Source organism: Eschrichtius robustus, chromosome 2 (genome assembly GCF_028021215.1).
Source record: "Eschrichtius robustus isolate mEscRob2 chromosome 2, mEscRob2.pri, whole genome shotgun sequence".
Taxonomy (NCBI): domain Eukaryota; kingdom Metazoa; phylum Chordata; class Mammalia; order Artiodactyla; family Eschrichtiidae; genus Eschrichtius; species Eschrichtius robustus.
This window is the reverse complement of record NC_090825.1, coordinates 42,502,460-42,522,292: the sequence shown is the minus strand read 5'-3', so window position 1 is coordinate 42,522,292 and position 19,833 is coordinate 42,502,460. Positions and strand designations below refer to the sequence as shown.

General features: G+C 35.1%; 1 protein-coding gene across 2 annotated transcripts in view; it reads right to left on the bottom strand.

The window, feature by feature from the left end:
* Positions 1-19,833, bottom strand: part of MTREX (Mtr4 exosome RNA helicase) — a 131,246-nt gene that overhangs the window by 66,379 nt on the left and 45,034 nt on the right. For both annotated transcript variants that reach the window (XM_068535342.1, XM_068535343.1), the window contains exons 10-16: positions 19,366-19,468; positions 17,446-17,577; positions 16,064-16,143; positions 14,346-14,456; positions 12,692-12,793; positions 10,679-10,804; positions 6,267-6,417 (exon numbers count right to left, since the gene is read on the bottom strand). In XM_068535342.1, coding sequence (XP_068391443.1) covers positions 6,267-6,417; positions 10,679-10,804; positions 12,692-12,793; positions 14,346-14,456; positions 16,064-16,143; positions 17,446-17,577; positions 19,366-19,468 — 805 coding nt within the window. The remainder of the gene's footprint in view (positions 1-6,266; positions 6,418-10,678; positions 10,805-12,691; positions 12,794-14,345; positions 14,457-16,063; positions 16,144-17,445; positions 17,578-19,365; positions 19,469-19,833) is intronic.

The window sequence follows — 19,833 nt, the reverse complement described above, 5'->3', positions numbered from 1 at the left end:
CTTTTCCTTTCTGCATCTATTCTAAGTAGATGACACCAACTTAAAAATTCACTTAGGAGGCATCCCATTTTAAAAGTAAAAAAAGAAAAAAAAAATTAAAGAAAGTATTTAGAAGTCACTTCTCTTCCTTCCCTCTTGAAGAGTACCCACCTGCCTCATAGGCAGCTCCTAATTTCCACTGGCACACTGTAACCCTGCATCCTGCTCCTGTGAGCTGACCACTAGAGAGCTCTGCCTCAAGGGACTTCCTTCCTGCAGACTCAGCTTCAAGAACCCTTGCCAGCCTTGCCAGCCCTCAGCTTACCTCTGTGCCCCTCAAGTTTTTCTACGAGCTTCTGTGAGCCAACCCTCGCCTGGACACCCTTATATCCTTAGTATTCAGTATAGCCTGGCCCCCAGGGCTTCAACACGGAGTTTATCCATGAGTCCTTTCCTGCAGAAGGTACAGCCACTTCCAATGACAGGAGGACTTCCTCCTGCCTCATTTCACTGTTAATCCTAGAAAATGACTTATTTTTGGAAAAGAATATGCTTTCCAGACAACTCTTGACTCTTCTTCCCATCACTGAGGATTTCTTACTTTGTGTTCAGATTTATAGAACCGAGGTATGAAAGAATAATCTTGGGGTATGAGGGGTGGACCAGAATAGAACAAACAATATGCATTCAGAAAGCACTCCAAGAGAAAAAAAAAAGGCAACTTAACAGCATTTCCCACCTATAAAGAGATAGAGAACAACTACATGGTGGCTGGTAGCTTTTTTGTTTTTATCAAAAGTAAATAGAGGAGGGTTGCAGAGCAGAATGAGCAAGAATTAGCTCCACAGAACATCTGGACTCAAGCTGAAACCCTAAGAGACTGAGCTAACTGAGGGTATATGACAGCAAGGGCAGCTCACATGTGGTGAGAACTTTATAGCGGAAAAAGCAGTTTTTAAAATTATTTAATCTGAGCCTCCTAATGCTTTTAAGTATTCAAAATAGTTATTATAATATGTGTATTATTCTGGGACTCGAATCACAATTAGGAGACCTGACCCAAATCACATGCCACATGGGAGCAGGACCAAACATTAGAACCCTAAGGTCCAGTTCCAGGATTTCCCTCATCCTTAACAATGAATAAACCATCTCATTTTATCTCCAGCTGCTCAGGAATCTTTCCAAAGTAAATACTTACATATAAATTTGCATCTGTTGATGAAGACCATAATTTCATAAATAATTTTGGTAAAAAACCTAAATCCACAATTTTGTAACCATCTGTTTAAAAAATAGGATATATGTATCTCTATAACATATACTATTATTAAGTTCCTGCACTTGCGTTTGTAGAAAGGAGGCTTAGGTCAATTTGTGCGAAGAACTTTCAGCATGCAATCTACTGGGTCAACAGTTGGCACCAACTGTGACACTCTTCTCTACAGCTCTCCTTGCACTTGACTTCTCTCTTTCTGAGAAAAGTCAACAAGAGCAATAACAATACTTCCATTGCACTTGTCCCTGGTCAGACCTCCCATAGAAAATACTATTTACCTCTGGGCACCACATTTTAAGAAAGACACGTTTAGACATTTAAAAAGTTGGCTGAAAAAGGAGCTATAGGAAGAGACTGAAATGTTATCAGGGATGTGTGAGGAGACGCAGAGTTTGCAGACCATGTCCTCCTCCTCTAAGCCTATTTATTTGTATTAATTGCTTATTTTTAGTGACACCAGAGTCAGATCTGCCAAAAAGTCTGCTGAAGTATTGAGACATGTTCTCTGGAATTTTTAATCTTTTCTTCACTTTTTGTTTTTACCTCTAACTTCTGGTCTTTTGTACTCTCTTAGGCATATTGCATCATCCTGGTTATTTTTAAATGAACTGCATTACTTTCTACATGAACTGTATTCTTTTCATTTGAGAATAGAAGGCTATTCTTAACACGTTATGAGAGTAAACATTATCATAAGAAGAAATGATTAAAAAAATTTGGTAGACTAAAGTCAATAAGAGGTTATATGAAAAGGAAAAATATACACTGAAATGCTCATCTTGCTGCCTTACCAAAAGTTACAAAGTAACACTGCAGGTATCAGTGGAATACTAAATAAGCACTGACAGGAGAGATGATACACAAAGACTCTGCCTGATGCTTAAAATACTGCTCCCATCCTCCACTACAAATCATTTCTGTTCTCAGACCACTTAACGAATGAATCAAAAGTTTGAGAGGCAGTTTAAGAAAACACATGTGTTTTCTATCTAGGACTCTAAATATAGATATATACCACTCCAGGAAGTTAGTTTAGGTGCAGCCCGCTTTTTCCCAAATTAAGGAAAGGATATCTTGCACGCCAATCAAAAAGTAGAGGAACCTCAGTATAATAAGCTGGTATTCCTGCAGTGTACCGCCATAAGAAAGCCTCAGTATCTTAGGAAACAGCATGTGAGATATGCCCATAAACTCTTAAGACAGCCTGCAATCAATTTCCCCCTTTTGAGGGAGAGGGGCGATGCGGTTCCAAAATTATATTTGTATCATATAAAACGTGCAATAGATACAGACCTGTGAGTGATGGGGAAATGGACTGCTACTCCCAGTACCGAGCAAATTTTACCAAAGGTTAAAGTTTAAATGGCTTTACTGATGTATGGCATTACTATCATTAATTAAAACAAGCACTTACTGAGAATTTAACATAAATGATATCATTTAATTTTCATGAGTTGGATGAACTAGATATTATTCCAATTGCATAAAAGAGCAAACTAAGGCTGCAGTAGTCTGTATTCAAACCCACGTCTAACTCCACAGCCCCTGCTATTAACCATGGCATTATCTATTAATGAAACTAAACAAAAAGATTAAAATTAAATCTGCGTTTTTCTTTCCAGTAAAGGAAGAGTGAAATCCTAGAATTTAAAATAATTAATTAATTAATTAATTAATTAATTTTTGGACGCGTTGGGTCTTTGTTGCTGTGCGTGGGCTTTCTTTAGTTGTGATGAGCGGGGGCTACTCTTCATTGGGGTGCGTGGGCTTCTTATTGAGGTGGCTTCTCTTGTTGTGGTGCATGGGCTCTAGAGTGCAGGCTCAGTAGTTGTGGTACACAGGCTTAGTTGCTCTGCGGCATGTGGGATCTTCCCAGACCAGGGCTCGAACCCATGCACCTGCGTTGGCAGGTGGATTCTTAACCACTGTGCCACCAGGGAAGCCCCAAGAATTTTTACTCTTATGACTCACTGGAAAATCTACTGTGGATTCAGTAAATCAAAATGAAAAACATCTCATGTATGACAGCCATTTAAGTTTGTTGTAAAAATTAAAGCAGTGTATTTGTAAAATAAAGATTAATTCTGTACTTCCATAGATAACAGTCTACATTTTAATTTTGGTATACTTAAGCTGGTAAAAATAACACCAGGTCTCTTGAAAAGATTCTATGTATCGACAGCAAAAGGAATCATACTCTTCCAAGTAGTAAGTGAAATGGAAATAAATTTCATTCAAGATGTATTTTGCAATTTAAAAGCACAGAGGATAGCCCCTATCACCTCTACCCATCTCCTCTTACACTACATGCTCTTTGGTCACACAGCTCAGCCCTGCAAAACACTAAAGGTGTTGCAACTACCCCACAATTATCACTTTCATCACTTAAATTCCTACTTCTTCCACTAAAAAGTCTGTTATACTTTTGATATTTAGTCTATTTGTTGGTTCCAAATATTAGCAAAACAGGTCTTGCCCCTTTAAAAAGAGAGATAGGCAAAGCAAGGATAATTCAATTGCAAGAAGATTCAAGTATATGGTAGCAACACCAGGGGTCAGAGGTTATGTTAACAATCCTTTTAAAACATAAATCAGAACCACACTGAAAACAACAGCAACAACATTTGGGGCTTGGGGAGACACAGGACAGGAGATGGAGAAATGGTGGCAATTTTTTTTTTTTTAAGATTTTTTTTTTTTATGTGAACCATTTTTAAGGTCTTTATTGAATTTGTTACAATACTGCTTCTGTTTTATGTTTTGGTGTTTTTGGCCCTGAGGCATGTGGGATCTTAGCTCCCCGACCAGGGAGTGAACCCGCACCCCCTACACTGGAAGGTGAAGTCTTAACCACTGGACTACCAGGGAAGTCCTGGTGGCAATGTTTAAGCTCACAGTGTGGGTAGCAGAGTCTTGTTCAAAGTCATATCGAATAATCTGAGCACAGCTATAAGTCCTAAGGGCTTTAAATAAATGGGAAACTACTTGGAGAATTCTCCCTCTATCCCCTGCTGTATCTGGGATATTTTCTATGGAATTACAAAAGAATAATATAAAGTGAAGTTTAAAAAGTAACTTACTTTACCAAAGGGGAAGGGTGGGGGAGGGATAAATTGGGAGTATGGGATTAACAGATGCACACTACCATATATAAAATAGATAAACAGGGTTTTACTGTAAAGCATAGAGAACTAGATTCAATATTTTATAATAAACTATAATGGAAAAGAATTTTTAAAAAAGAACATAGATATATACATATATATGTGTGTAACGAAATCACTTTGCCGTACACCTGAAACCAACACAATATTGTAAATGAACTATACTTCAATGTTTTAAAAAGTAATTAAAAAAAAAAAAATCTGACATCTTTTTTTATATATAAATTTACCTATCTAATCTATCTAATCTATCTATCTATCTAAGGCTGTGGTGGGTCTTTGTTGCTGTGCACGGGCTTTCTCCAGTTGCGGCGAGTGGGGGCTACTCTTTGTTGCGGTGCACGGGCTTCTCACTGCCGTGGCTTCTTGTGTTGCGGAGCATGGGCTCAAGGCACGCGGGCTTCAGGAGTTGTGGCTCACAGGCTCTAGAGCGCAGGCTCAGTAATTGTGGCGCACGGGCTTAGTTGCTCCATGGCATGTGGGATCTTCCTGGACCAGGTATCGAACCCATGTCCCCTGCATTGGCAGGCAGATTGCTATCCACTGCGCCACCAGGGAAGCCCAAAGGTAAGTCTTAATATCAGCCAGCTCAAGATTTTTTTCATCGTTGTCTTTTTTTCAGCCAGAGAAGTTACTACATCTATTCTCGTCATATTAAAAAGGGATGACCCCCACTTTAATAAAAACAGCATGGGTTAGTTAGGAACAGGAGTCCAAGTCAAACCTGCCATCAATCAAATGTGCAACCTTATATACAGACTTAACTTCTCTTATGCCTTATTTTTTTACATATGTAAAATGATGCCAAAGCTTCTTCCAGCTCTATAGTTTGTAATGAAGCTCTCTTAATTAAGACCAAAGAAATTAAGAGGAAATAATTATGATGTCATCCAGGTAAGGGTAAAAAAAAATGAGAATTTAACTTACTTGGATGTTCCAAGCCTTTTCATTTTTTTAAGGTATATTATTACACTTCATTTACTTTCAGGTGCATAAAATAGAGTGGTACTGTCCTATCCACTTGTGATAGAAATCTCAAATTTGCCTTTATTGTTAAATAAATCATAGTACATTCATAAAATGAAAATATTATGCAGTTATTAAAAACCATACTTTCAAAGAATAATTGAAATTAAATTTTAAAAAGCCAGAATCAGTGAGTTAGTGAATGTAAAGCATTTAACACAAGGCTAGGCATATGATAAATGTTTAACAAATGATATCAACTATAATAACATCATTGTTATTAGCAAAACATTGTTAATCCTGACTTTGAAAAATAAAAAAGATGGAAGAGCCACGAAGTGTTAACAGTGGTTGTGTGGCTGTCTGTGTGAGATTACAAATGGTCTTAAATCTCCATTGTATCTTTTGCCAAATTTGGGTTTTGTTTTTCTTTACAACTATGCATTATTTTTACAAGATTTACCCTAACCAAAATTTTAAATCCTTGCTTCTATTTTAGATTTTAATCAGTTCTATATGATAATCAGCCACAATCTTCTAGAATAAGGATCAACACACAATACACAATTCTACTTGAACATAGTTACAATAGAACACTTATTTTTTGGACTTAGAAAGCATTATATTAATTTTGAATATCATTATTCATGAATATGAATTATCATGTGATATGTCTATAACAATAAATTATACTAAATTTGAATTAACCATAGAATTATGTCCTGATAGTGTTTTCTTTCATTTTAAAATGTTCTAGTTGGTTACAATGATTTGGCTTACCAGAAAAAAACCAATGGCCAAAGCAGTCAATAACACAGTAATTTTGCTATTTGGTCTACCCTAGCTAAATGAGGCTGTTATGATAATTTTATACTTACTCTCTACTACTCCTGGAATTGCTCTATAATGCTGAAACTGGTAGAAGGATTTTTCCAACATGTACTCAGGATTTATTTCTTCTACTCGTAGTAAGTTCAAAACCATGTTGTAGGTCAAATGGAAAGCACTATTTAGAGGATCAGCTGAGCCCTGAGAGAAAAAAACATGTCAATGTTGTAGATTTTTAAAATAAATTCATAAAAATATTTTTAACCTCCTGAACTGCGTTAACAGTTTAGTCTTCACTAAGGAATACTACAGAAATGTATTAAGTTCTTTCCTTTAAATGACCAACACAAAGTGATAAAATAGTTGATCTTCGGGAAAGTGAAGGGGGGAAAAAATCACTAACTAGGACAGTAGCAGTTAAAATACTGTTGGCCAAGTATGTTTAGCTCTCTGCCTTCTAGGTACTTGACAGGATTACACATTTTGCCCTCAGTGGGGAGGGCAAATAAGTTTCAGTAATGTATCACTTCCTGGTCAAATATTTAACCGCTGGTGTGAAAAGCTACATTTTCCCTGCTGGCACAGTGACTGCGAATGTTCAAGATGGTGGTTTCTCTATCAGCTTGAATCCCTAAACAATAATAAGCATAGTCACCTTTGTAAACGTGCAATGAACAAGAGAAACAAACCTTTAAGTTACTGAGATTTAGGTTTGTTACTGCAGCATAACCTAGCCTATGCTAATAGAGCACACTAAATTTATTTCAGAATGACATTCAGAAAAAATTAGTTATTTTGAAACTCGCAGCTTCCTGAAATGACATAAAACTGCCAAAATGTTTCCCCAAAATTTACAGACCAGTCTTTGTCAACACTTCGGTAATTCCTTTCTCCTCCTAATTGTGGCTGTTACCAAAGAAGAGCTAGTTACAATAGTGTGACCTTAACTTGCAACAAGGTTTATGTCCAAAATACTTCCTTGAGATCTAAACTTTTCTTACAACGTTTCTTCAGGAATACTTTCTTCTTTTCTTTCTTTTTTCTTTTAATATTTTTTTTTGGCTGCATTGGGTCTTTGTTGCTGCTTGCGGGCTTTCTCTAGTTGCGGGGAGCAGGGGCTACTCTTCGTTGCAGTGAGCAGGCTTCTCATTGCGGTGGCTTCTCTTGTTGCAGAGCATGGGTTATAGGCGCACGGGCTTCAGCAGTTGTGGCTCGCGGGCTCTAGAGCGCAGGCTCAGTAGTTGTGGCGCACGGGCTTAGTTGCTCCACTAAGGGGAGCATGTGGGATCTTCCCACAACAGGGCTCGAACCTGTGTACCCTGCACTGGCAGGCGGATTCTTAACCACTGCATCACCAGAGAAGCCCAGCAATACTTTTTTCTAAATGCAAATACTTCCTAAGATTGAAAATGGTTATGTAGTGCCCAAATGAGAATGACCAAATTCTTGGGAGATACATGCTGAAATATTTAGAAGTGTCATAAAACATGCAAATCTTTAAATGGCGTAGCAAAATACACAAATACTGTTAGGGTATTCAGAGGCTTTTAAATTGAGGTTCATAAGCCAGCCTTATTGCATTCAGAATTATAAATGTATGGATATAGGATTTTATGAGAAGAAGGAGCAGAACTTTCAACAGTCTCAAATGGTGGTATTCCTTAACTCCTGAAAAATCAAGAGCCATTTACCCTAGGGGGTTAGTGAGTAAGTCCCTAAAACCTTAATTTTTATGCACTTTCCTTGAAAATAGGGCCAAAGTGAGATGTGGAGTTAGTATGAAAATCACATTCTTGAGGAAGAGAGGAATGAAAGACAACTTCAGATACTTCATAATTTTACAAACAGACCAACTTTTTACTATTCTATTATTTTTCTTTTCTACTATTACCTCCTTTAAGAAATGTGGGGCTTCAATATTGCAAATGTTTATTTCCAACCTCAAGCTCTGCTTCTATTTTCAAACTGCTGTAGAATACACCTATCTGAATTCTCCATCGCCTTAAACTCAACATCGCATTTTAACATTGTATCCAAGTGACCCCAGGACAACCCCTACTTATACCTGATATATTAATATAATTATTAATAGTCCCTTCTTTCAGTATTACAGTATCCTAATTTGATGCTATAAAATATGGCTATACAGCCGTTCCCCAGTGTCCTCAGGTTCCCCATCTGAGGATTCAATGAACTGTGGCTTGGAAAATACTTGGGAAAAAAAATTGCAGAAAGTTCCAAAAAGGAAAACTTGAATGTGTCATGCAGCACAGGCAACTATATACACTGTATTTACGGCTATTTAAATAGCGTTTACATTGTATTCCATACTATAAGTAATCTAGAGATGATTTAAAGTATACGAAAGATGTGTGTAGGTTATATGCAAATACTGTGCCATTTATGTAAGAGACATGAGCATCCTCTCATTTTGGTATTTTAATATACGTGGGGGTCTTGGAACCAATCCCCTGAGAATACCAAGGGAGGACTGTAAATACACAGAATACTATTTACTCTTAAAGAAGAAAATTCTGCAATATGTAACAACATGGATGAACTTTGAGGACATTATGCTAAATGAAACAAGCCAGTCACAGAAAGACAAATCCTGTATAATTCCTCTTATGTGAGGTATCTAAAATAGTCAAATTCATGGACTTAAAGAGTAGAATGGTGGTTGTCAGAGACTGAGAGGAGGAGTAATTGGGAAGTTACTAATTAAAGGGCATCAAGTTTCAGTCAAGTGAGATAAATAGAGATTAGCTATACAACAGTCAACAACAACATATTTTACAACATCATAATTTATTAAGAGGATAGATCTCATGTTAAAGGTTCTTTCCACAATAAAATTTAAAAACGCTTTTTTTAAATGAAATGAAAGACAATAGAAATTTGCACTTATAGGGTAACAAATCTAGAGATGTCAAGTAAATGGAATGAAAAAATCTACACTAAAGGAACCAGATGCTGCCATTAAAATATTACCTCCTGACTCAATTATTTCCATACACAGAGTACGAGGTAAGAAAATTAGTGTTTATTATATGCGACAACATTTAAAGAAAATAACACAAATTTTCAGTCTTGACCATTTTCCTTACACAAAGAACTAAAGTTATATGGACACTTAAAGATGGGTTTCCAAGTGTTAATCTTTAAAACTGAAAATAAGACACCATAAGATCACTCTATGAATATGTACAGATAAGCTTTGTCTTTACTCATATAAGAACATTTAAAAAAAAAAAAGAGGGGCTTCCCTGGTGGCGCAGTGGTTGAGAATTTGACTGCCAATGCAGGGGACACGGGTTCGAGCCCTGGTCTGGGAAGATCCCACATCTTCCCGCAGAGCAACTAGGCCCATGAGCCACAATTACTGAGCCTGCGCGTCTGGAGCCTGTGCTCTGCAAGAAGAGAGGCCACGATAATGACAGGCCCGCGCACCACGATAAAGAGTGGCCCCCACTTGCCGCAACTACAGAAAGCCCTCACACAGAAACGAAGACCCAACACAGCCATAAATAAATAAATAAATGAATGAATGAATGAATGAACCCAAAGTTTAAAAAAAAAAAGAAAGAAAAAAGAACTTTACCTATTTTTGCTTCAGCATACCAGGCTTCCTACAACCATATCTCAAATTCTCCATGCAGTTTCTAAGTCTTAGAAGTTGAACACAGTGTATTTCAGAGATACTGACCTATGCACGTCTTAACATGTTTCAAAGATTTATTTTAAGTAGTTAATCAGCTGGCAGTTAATTTTATACTTTAATTCATGTTAAGTTTCCTATCTTATTGACAGTGTTCTCTATGGATATGCTTAATAATTCCTTACTATCAATACATGGAGAAGGAGAAGGAAAGCAATCAGGCAGGTCAAACTTCCTTGAGAAGCTCTTCAAAATAAAACAAAAATCTTAGACAATCCAAAACACAAATACTAAGCAAGCAAAAGGTTAATTTGAAATAAAGCTTATAAATTTAAATTTATTATTGGGATATTATAATCTCGCAACAGGATGAATTAGAATGGTAGATTGTAGAATTAATTTATTAAGCTATCTGGGCTTGCAAACGTATAGGAAGATAACTGTGCATAATACTGATAATATCTGCCCTACTTCCTGCGCTGATAGGTGAGAAGTGGTTTGTGCAGTCGAGTGGGCAAATATAGAGGTATCTCAAATTTGGAGGGCAAAGTAAACATTTCTGCCCTCTGCAGATCTCCATCCCCTCCACTGCACGACTTACTCTTTTCCTATTAGAACAGAAAGTAGGGTACAAAGTATCAGCAATTTGAGCAGTTACCCTCTTCCACCTTCCTAAGCCCAGATAGTTCAGTAAATTAACTCATCTACTCAGAGAGGTATTTGAACTGACACAATTAATTTCAATGTGGTCCTGAAGTATGTTTCTCAAATTCCTGGTGAAGGCACAGAAGCTTAACTTGTTACCTTAAGTAGTTGTTTTCCAATCGTTGGGCTCATCTTTTCATCTACCATAAGAATTACAATTCCTCTGTCATCCATTCCCCTCCTTCCAGCACGACCAGACATCTGAATGTATTCACCAGAGGAAATCTGAATGAACATAATTAAAAATGAAAAGTTTAGGAGAGAACCTAGTGAAAAACATATTCTTAAAATTATTCTTATCATAAAGTTCACAAGCACAAGCTACACATTCCAAGAAAGGAAACAAGATTAAAAACATGAACTTTTAGGAAAGTTTAAGTAAAAAGACAAAAATGCAAAACACTTAAGAATAATGTTGCAAAACTAAATTTTAGCTCCAAAATGATCAAATAGCTATAGAGAGCTAATTCAATGGCATAAAAGATATCTTTGAACTATATATTCTGGAAAACAGGAAAGTTTAAGAAAGCAAACAATGACCCAAACTCTATTAAATACCAATTCTGTCTTGATTATAACAAATTTTCTTAATTTCCAAATGAGATTAATATAAAAATCAACACACACAAAAAGCACAATTTCTATTTTCTCAGTGTATGTCCTTGGCATTCAGAAGAGTCCATTCATCACTAAGAACCACCTAAGGGAGAAAGGTTAGTAAGTCTCCCATGCATAGTCTTTAAGGGTAAAACTGAGCCACCTGAACACTGGGCAAAGTTTTATCTTTAAGTACATGTATACTTTTTTCCTGTGGAAAGGGTCCAGCGTGTTCGGACTCTCAAAAAATGTTTCACTCAAGAAGAGTTACAAACCACTGTGCTACTAGAAGGCATATTACTGATAGCATCAAAAACAGACCTAACGACCTGGGACCAACCTTAAAGATCAGAAAAGAACATTTCAAAAAGGCAGTCCAATAAAATCTCAACAGCGCTCAAGGTCATCGTTACATTTTGACACATTATGATTTTTAGATTTCATAATTAGGATCTTGAATCATCAAGAAATGGTTGTTTTCTTAAATTCAATTACCCACTTTACTACATACCCTTCCCTGGGGTCCACTGGATGCCAAGGAGCATGTAAAGTCACGAAAAACTTATTTATTTATTTTCTTGTAGCATCAGTTTTATTCAAAGAATTAAGTAATTTTAAACTGATGATGAAGAATTTTAAAATTTACATTAACTTAAAATATAAAACATATGAAAGACTTTATCCACGTTGCAATTAAAAATTATATTCTACATGAAATAATCTTCTTTTGACTTAAAAAAGTCACAAGTTACAGAAAGTTTCTGAGGCATTCTCAAAACTTTAGGGCCTTCTCAAAACCTAGAGGCCTTCTCTATGACGCCTCCCTGACCACTTATATACAAGTGACTTCTTTTCTTGTGTTCTATTCTTCCTATACATACTTCTCAGAGCCCATAAAATAAACTTCCACCTGCACTAAGTCTCTTCACAGTAGGGATTAGTTTGGTTTTGTTTTAAATTTAGCATTCTTAGTATCTACCATAGCTCTAGGCCCATAGTTTAAGTTTGGTAAGAAGCGATTACTTGCTTCTGGATTAAGGATTTATTTTTACTCCAATTCACCATTTCACTCATGATCCCAGTTTTTGCCTTAGAAAAGACATATGTGCAAACCTATTAAAAAAAAAATCTCTATTTTAAACCTAAAGAGTAAAACAGTGAGCTACAACTGTAGCCACTACAACTACAGTAAAGGTGCTTTAAATAACTTAAAATTTGAAGAAATAAAAATTCTAGACGTATTTTAAATGCATTAAAGCATTCATGACTCATTTGCACACTTATCCCTCATCACCAAACTCTTTCACCTAAAGTAGTTTTTGGTTTTTGTTTTTGGCTAAAGAATAGAAATACAAAGGATCTGAAATTAAACTTTGATGAACTTCTCATATTAGCTCAGGTACAAGTTTTAAAGTATTTAGAACTGAAAATCTCAAAGACTACATGAGCCAAAATCACCTTAGGTAAAACAACTGAAGCTAAAAGTTATTTCAATATATGAATTATTTTACTTACCCATCGGAAATCCTTCCCATCAAATTTTCGGGCGCTTGTAAATAAAACAGTTCTAGCTGGCATGTTAATCCCCATAGCAAAAGTCTCAGTGGCAAATAAGGCCTAAATGAATAAATAATTATACAATTAAACACGTATTTTAAACTGAAAAATAGTTTCGTTAATAAATTACTCAAGTATAAATAAATCATTAATTTTAAAAATTAGTTGTTAATGAAATTCTACAAAAATAAGACATGCTACCCCAGGTGTATTTCAGTATTTTATATACAAAATTATTAAATTGACATATAATTATGTATATTATAGTAAATTTATAATATTTAATGTCCCTTGCATTGCAGAAATTTTTTAATTCGGGAAAATAGTCTTTCTTTCTGTAATTCCAGTGGTGATAACTTGGAGAGACTACTACTGGTCTAATGGACAAAGCATTATTAAGCTGGCGAATATTTTTCTAAACACAGTCACATTTCCTGGTTTCTTCATTGATGATGCAGTGGTTTTAGAGACACCTTTAAAATCTCTGAGGGGAGATCAAAATCAGTGACACTTTATGTTCACATCTAAGACTTTACCAACAAAGAGCACACAAAGGTATGTGTACAAGTTAAGTCACTGAAGTACTGTTAAATAATCTAAATTTTCATCCATAGGTAACAATATAAAAACACTTTATTTCATCAACTTAACAGAATGCTATTCATCTGGTAAAAAGAATGAATAGCAATGCATATGACGAAATTGAATAACATGGGTAATATAATCACTTTTGTTTACAAACTAAATCAAATATTATTTGTATGTATCCTAGTGGATATTTCTAGAAAGTGAAGGGCAATGGTGGTCTTTAATTTTTCACTTTATGTACAGTTATTCTATTTGAATTCTACAATCCACAAGTATCACTTAAAAGATTCTTTCAAATGGGTCTCAACAAAACATGCAATCTATATGAGGACATCAACAGGACCTTACCAGGACCCAGGTACAAATAGTGACCAATTCTTTATCTAAAATACCTCAAGTATGGTCTTTAGGGTGAGTAAGTTTCTTTTAAATATCCTAGTTAGTGCTGAAGTTCTCATGACAAATCTCTAATCTGATTTTTAAACATAAAATAATTTATGAGTCACATAAAGGCTTACAACTATATTTTGGAGTTGTTTCCCATTTTCAACATCCCATTACTGGGTACAGACATCGACATAATATTAAAAATTAAATCAGACTCTCTTTGGTTTAAATGAGAACATCCTAAAAACTCTTTCATAAGTCTAAACAGCAATTCTCCTTGTCTTTTCTAAACTAGTCCTTTTAATCTGTATACAGAATGGAGTCCACTTACAGTATCACTTCAGGTCTGAAAATTAAACAGCACATTCTGGAAAATTCTACACTGTATTCAGTAATGATACCATTTCTTACTTTAAGACTAGGAAGAGAAACAAATGACTTTTACCTATAGTCCAAAATTTATGAAGTATAACACTGTATACAAAAATAAGTTCATTACCTAAGCCATTCTGTTTGACTTACTTAAAAAACAGTAACAATAAAAAAAAAAAAGTTGCCTACAAACAGTGTTCTTGATAACTTTCAAATTGCTCACACAACACAATTTTAGGGCATAATAAATAAAATAAAATCATACCTTTATCAATCCTTCAGAAAAGAGAATTTCTATAGTTTCTTTCAAAATAGGAAGTAAACCACCATGGTGAATACCAATCCCCCGCTTCAAGAGAGGAAGTACATGTTCAACCTGCGATTGGATTCAATTTTATTTTTAAAAAGACGTGAGGAAAAGAACTTTTAAAATGTGAAACTAACAAAATTAAGAAAAATGGGTAATCAAGAAAGAATGCTGTTTAAAGAAATGTTATATAACTTTTCCAGAAAAACTAGAAACCAAACCCATATTCCCACAAATTATTAAACTTAAAACACAATATAATTCTGTCCTAGCTTTAATATGAAAGGCATGTTTAAATAAACTTTATAAATGTTTTGCTTCCTCAAATTTTCCAGCATCACTTCATCTCCTCTAAAAAAATTAAAGGTTATGACAGCAAAGTTTGCATCTGCACGAAATAAACTTAAAAAATACTGGCCAGGAGTTCCCTGGTGGCGCAGTAGTTAAGAATCCGCCTGCCAATGCAGGGGACACGGGTTCGAGCCCTGGTGCAGGAAGATCCCACATGCCGTGGAGCAACTGGGCCCATGAGCCACAATTACTGAGCCTGAGCTCTAAAGCCCGCGCGCCTAGAGCCCGTGCTCCACAACAAGAGAGGCCACCGCAGTGAGAAGCCCATGCACCACAAGGAAGAGTAGCCCCCACTCGGCACAACTAGAGAAGGCCTGTGCACAGCAACGAAGACCCAATGCAGCCAAAATAAATAAAAAAAAAAAAAAAAAAAAAAAATACTGGCCAACTCAAACCAAAAGAAAATAAATAACTGTAAAGCATATTTAATATAAATATGTACTTTATCTAAAAATAAATGAATTACTGAAGAGTTCATTCTCATTAACACTATTAAATGCCATTAAATTTTACTATTAGAAGTGTGCTAGGATAACAAAGATGTATAAAGACATGGCTCAGCCCTTAGATACTAATAATTCAGCTGGAAAGAAAAATTACAATAAGATTTCATAAATTAAATGCCATTTTAAATACCAAGAAACATGCAATTGCAGTCTTATCATAAATCCCACACAAATCAAAGCAATCATCTGTAAGCAGAGTATGACCTTCCAATTTTTCTTTTCACAAAATAAAAATTCATATAGTATTAGGTTGGGCTAAAGCATTAGTTCTCAGTTTCGGATGCACATTAGACCAACCAGGGGAGTTTCTGAAAGATTCTAATGATCAGGACACACGCGAGACAATTAAATCAGAATCTCTGGAGTGGCAACAAGGCATCAGTATATTTTAGAACTCCTAAGGCAATTCTAATAGTCAAAAGAAAAACCCACTTTAATTAATTAAAGCAAAGTAGAAATCAAATTTCTCACTAAACTTAGGTTTGCTCTATTGTTTTGTTTGGTAGCCTTATGAATTAAGAAATTCATTGACTTAAAATTAGCATTAAAAATTTTGTAGTATTAGAAACAGAAGCAGTAATTTCCAGATCATGCTAGCTTTCAGAGAAAAGGTTCTTCAAGGCAGCAAATGTTTCCTTTTGTCACCTTCTTAGAAGTTCAAAATAAGAATCAAGGTATCATTTCAGTGCACAATGCAACATATTTACTGCAGTGTGCAAACAGTGCAATATATAATATAGCAACAAATCCAGGAAATACAAAGTGAATATATACTATCTGTAAACAGCCACAGTCTACTTAATGACATTAAACACACACCTGAGGGAGCTTTTTATCTTCATCTGACAAGCAGTCAATTGCGTTACTGAATACTTCTTCAACCATCTTCTTTTCTTCATCTAAGAGAGAAAACCCAAGTGTATATAAGTATCTAAATGACTCAGTGATAACAAATTTCACACACAGCAAAGAATAAGAGTCTATAAAGAGTAAAAGACTCAGGATTTAAGATAGGCAGAAGGTAAAGTAGATCAAATTTTCTACATAATTATTTAATAAAATTCATTGCCTTTCAAAACAGATCTAGCAGAGTTAGTCCACGAATAAAAGTACTATCTTATAAAAGCAGTAACAGTAACTACGCTAGGTATCTATTTAAGTCAAAAAATTACAGGACACAGGGATTATTATTTCTCACTATTAAGGAAAGTAAGGCATAGAGCAAATAATGGGCATTGGTATTAACTGTTACATGAACAATTCCAAAGACTATGCTCTTAACCATTACACTGCCTTTTTATAAAGTGACTATTTGTCAATAAATATTTGTTGACTTTATCAATATAAAACCCTGCAACATCAAGCACATACAGCACTGGTAGTTACAAGAAAACATTTCTAAGTAGAGCAATTCACTCAGTCAAAAAAAATAAAATATTATTGGCTTTAGGAGGGTATATGGGTTATCTGTCATTGGTTATTTTTTACCCATGGATAAGTAAAAATTAGCTTTAAAATCATGGGATTAGTTCTGTGCCTTGATAAAGAAAACAAGACAAGTGAAATTTGATTCTGCACAACTGAAGATATTATTTACTTCTCACTGCACAGGATTAGATATGTAAAAGGCTGAAATGAATGACAACTGGGTTGGTATTTGGCATGCTGCAATTTTTGCCTAGGCTATGCTACTATCTAGCTGTGTGACTTTTAAATGGTTACATTTACAGTTAATACATGAGAATAATATATTCATTTGCTAGAAGTTATTTTACTTTATTCAAAAATTATACCAGTTAGGTACAGGGGCAGGTCTTCCCTGTTTGGATTTCTAGAAGAATGAAACATAACAGAAGGTAGTCTGACCAAGAGACTAACCTTAAGTAATCAGACAGAAAACCACAATAACCAAAGAGCTATGGCAATGAAGTATAAGAAGGTATGAGTCTAATATTTCTTACTAGGGGTCTTTGGGTCTTATATAGAACAATGTATTATACTTATCTTCCAATAAAAGAAGACTGAAGAAAGGAAAAGAAATGATAAATTGAGGGCCTTAAAGCTTTTACAAATGTGATGTAACTACTGCTGTAACTGTAAGGTGAACTGCAAATTCTAGCAATACACAAAAATGTCTTACCAGAAATATATTTACACTAATTTTCACGTAACATTAAAACTGTACTGAAATTATATAGTACCTGTGTTGAAATCTAATTTGGTCATTTGAAGTGCATAGGCTTCACAATCTTTCTTACTAAAACTGAAAATAATTACAGGTTGAAAGTTTCTTTCCATAATCATCTTCACAATCTTGAACACATTTGATGGTCCTGCAAAAAAGGTACATAAACCATATCCAAAAATTAACTCAAAATGGATTATAGACTTAAATGTAAAATCTAAAACTACAAAACTCTTAAAAAATATATAGGAGTAAACCTTCATGATGTTGGGTTAGGCAAAGCACTTTTAGATATGATACCAAAAGCATAAGCCACAAAAGAAAAAAAACCCTGATAAACTGGATTTCACCAAAATTTAAAACTTTTGTACTTCAACAGACACCAACAATAAAGATAACCCTAACTCACAGAATGGAAAAAAATATTTACAAATCAGATATTTAATAAAGGTCTAGTATCCAGAGTAGAAAAGAATTCTTACAACTCAACAACAAAAAGACAATGTAATTTTTGAATGGGCCAAGGATTTGAATAGATATTTCTCCACAGATAACAAATGGCCAGTAAGTACAGGATCTTCATTAGCCAACAGAGAAATATAAATAAAAACCACACTGAGATATGACTTCATACATACTAGAATGACCATAATCAAATAGACAGGCTACAGTAAAGTACTGGCAAGGAGGTGGAGGAAATGGATACCTCATATCCTTCTGATGACAATGTATAATGGGGCAGACACTTTGGAAAATAACTTGGCAGTTACTGAAAAGGTTAAACATAGAATTATCACATGACTCAGCAATTGCACTAGGTATATTCTCATGAGAAAACACGTTCACACAAAAACTTGTAGTACACAAATGTTTACAGCAGCATTAGTCACAACAATCAAAAAGTTGAAAACAACCTAACTGTTCATGAAGAATGAATAAATAGGGGCTTCCCTGGTGGCGCAGTGGTTGAGAATCTGCCTGCTAATGCAGGGGACACGGGTTCGAGCCCTGGTCTGGGAGGATCCCACATGCCACGGAGCAACCAGGCCCGTGAGCCACAACTACTGAGCCTGCGCGTCTGGAGCCTGTGCTCCGCAACAAGAGAGGCCGCGATAGTGAGAGGCCCGCGCACCGCGATGAAGAGTGGCCCCCATTTGCCGCAACTAAAGAAAGCCCTCGCACAGAAACGAAGACCCAACACAGCCATAAAATAATAAATAAAATAAATAAATAAAGGGAAAAAGATGGTTCAAAAAAAGAAAAAAAAAGAATGAATAAATAAAATGTGTTAAAATCATACAATGGAATGTTATTTGACCATAAAAAAGAATGAAGTACTGACATATGCTATAACATGGATGAACCTTGAAAACAAGCTAAGTTGCAAAACACCACATATATCATGATTCCATTTATATGAAATGTCTAGAAAAGGAAAATAGAAATAGAAAGTAGATCAGTGATTGCCTAAGGCTGAGGGGTGGTGGGGAAGAGGTTGGGAGTAAATGAAGAATGACTGCTCATGGGTATGGGGTTTCTTGTTGAGTTAATGAAAATGTTCTAGAATTAGATAGTAGTTGCACAATTTTGTGAATATACTAAAATCCACTTAATTGTACCCTTAAAAATGGTGACTTCTATGATACGTGAATTGTATCTCAATAAAAAAACTGTGGTGATGGCTGCATAATTCTGTGAATGTACTAATAACTGTTGAATTGTATACTTTAATGGGTGAATTGTATATGAACTATATCTCAGTAAATGTCATAGAGGAAAAAGAGATTAAACCTTTATTTATCCAATTTTACCATACACTATCTAGATCTTTATACAGCTCCCTGAGGCGAAAAAAGTTAAATAAAAAAAACCCAAAAATGTAATTTGAAAACACAATTTACATGTAAAACTCTCTTAAAACAAAGTTCCAAATTACCCTTTGTTCCTCCTTTTCTCCCCTTCTGATCTCCTTTTGCCAAATCACCAGCATCTCGAAGTACCTGCATCGCAGTATTAAAATTATCTTCTCTGAAGTCACCCTGGAATCACAAAATTTTTCTATGTAACTTCATTAACACCTAATCATAATGCAAATATTTTTTCATACCTCAAAACAAAGCTTCCTCAAATAATAAATAATTTAATATAATAATATAACTGGGAAAAGCAAAACATAAGATACCCGAAACATGTCCAGAGCCCCTTATTCTCAAGGCATTTAAAAAATACTGGAAAAGGAAGGAAATCTAATTCATGCATTAAAAAATACGAGTCTTAAATGTAATTTTTGAGATAAAAATACATACACAAAAAACCAACAATAACTCTGGACCACAAAACTACTTAAGAAAAAAAACGGATCTCTGCCATTCTTCTCTAGTTTAAAGAAAAATGGGTATAAACA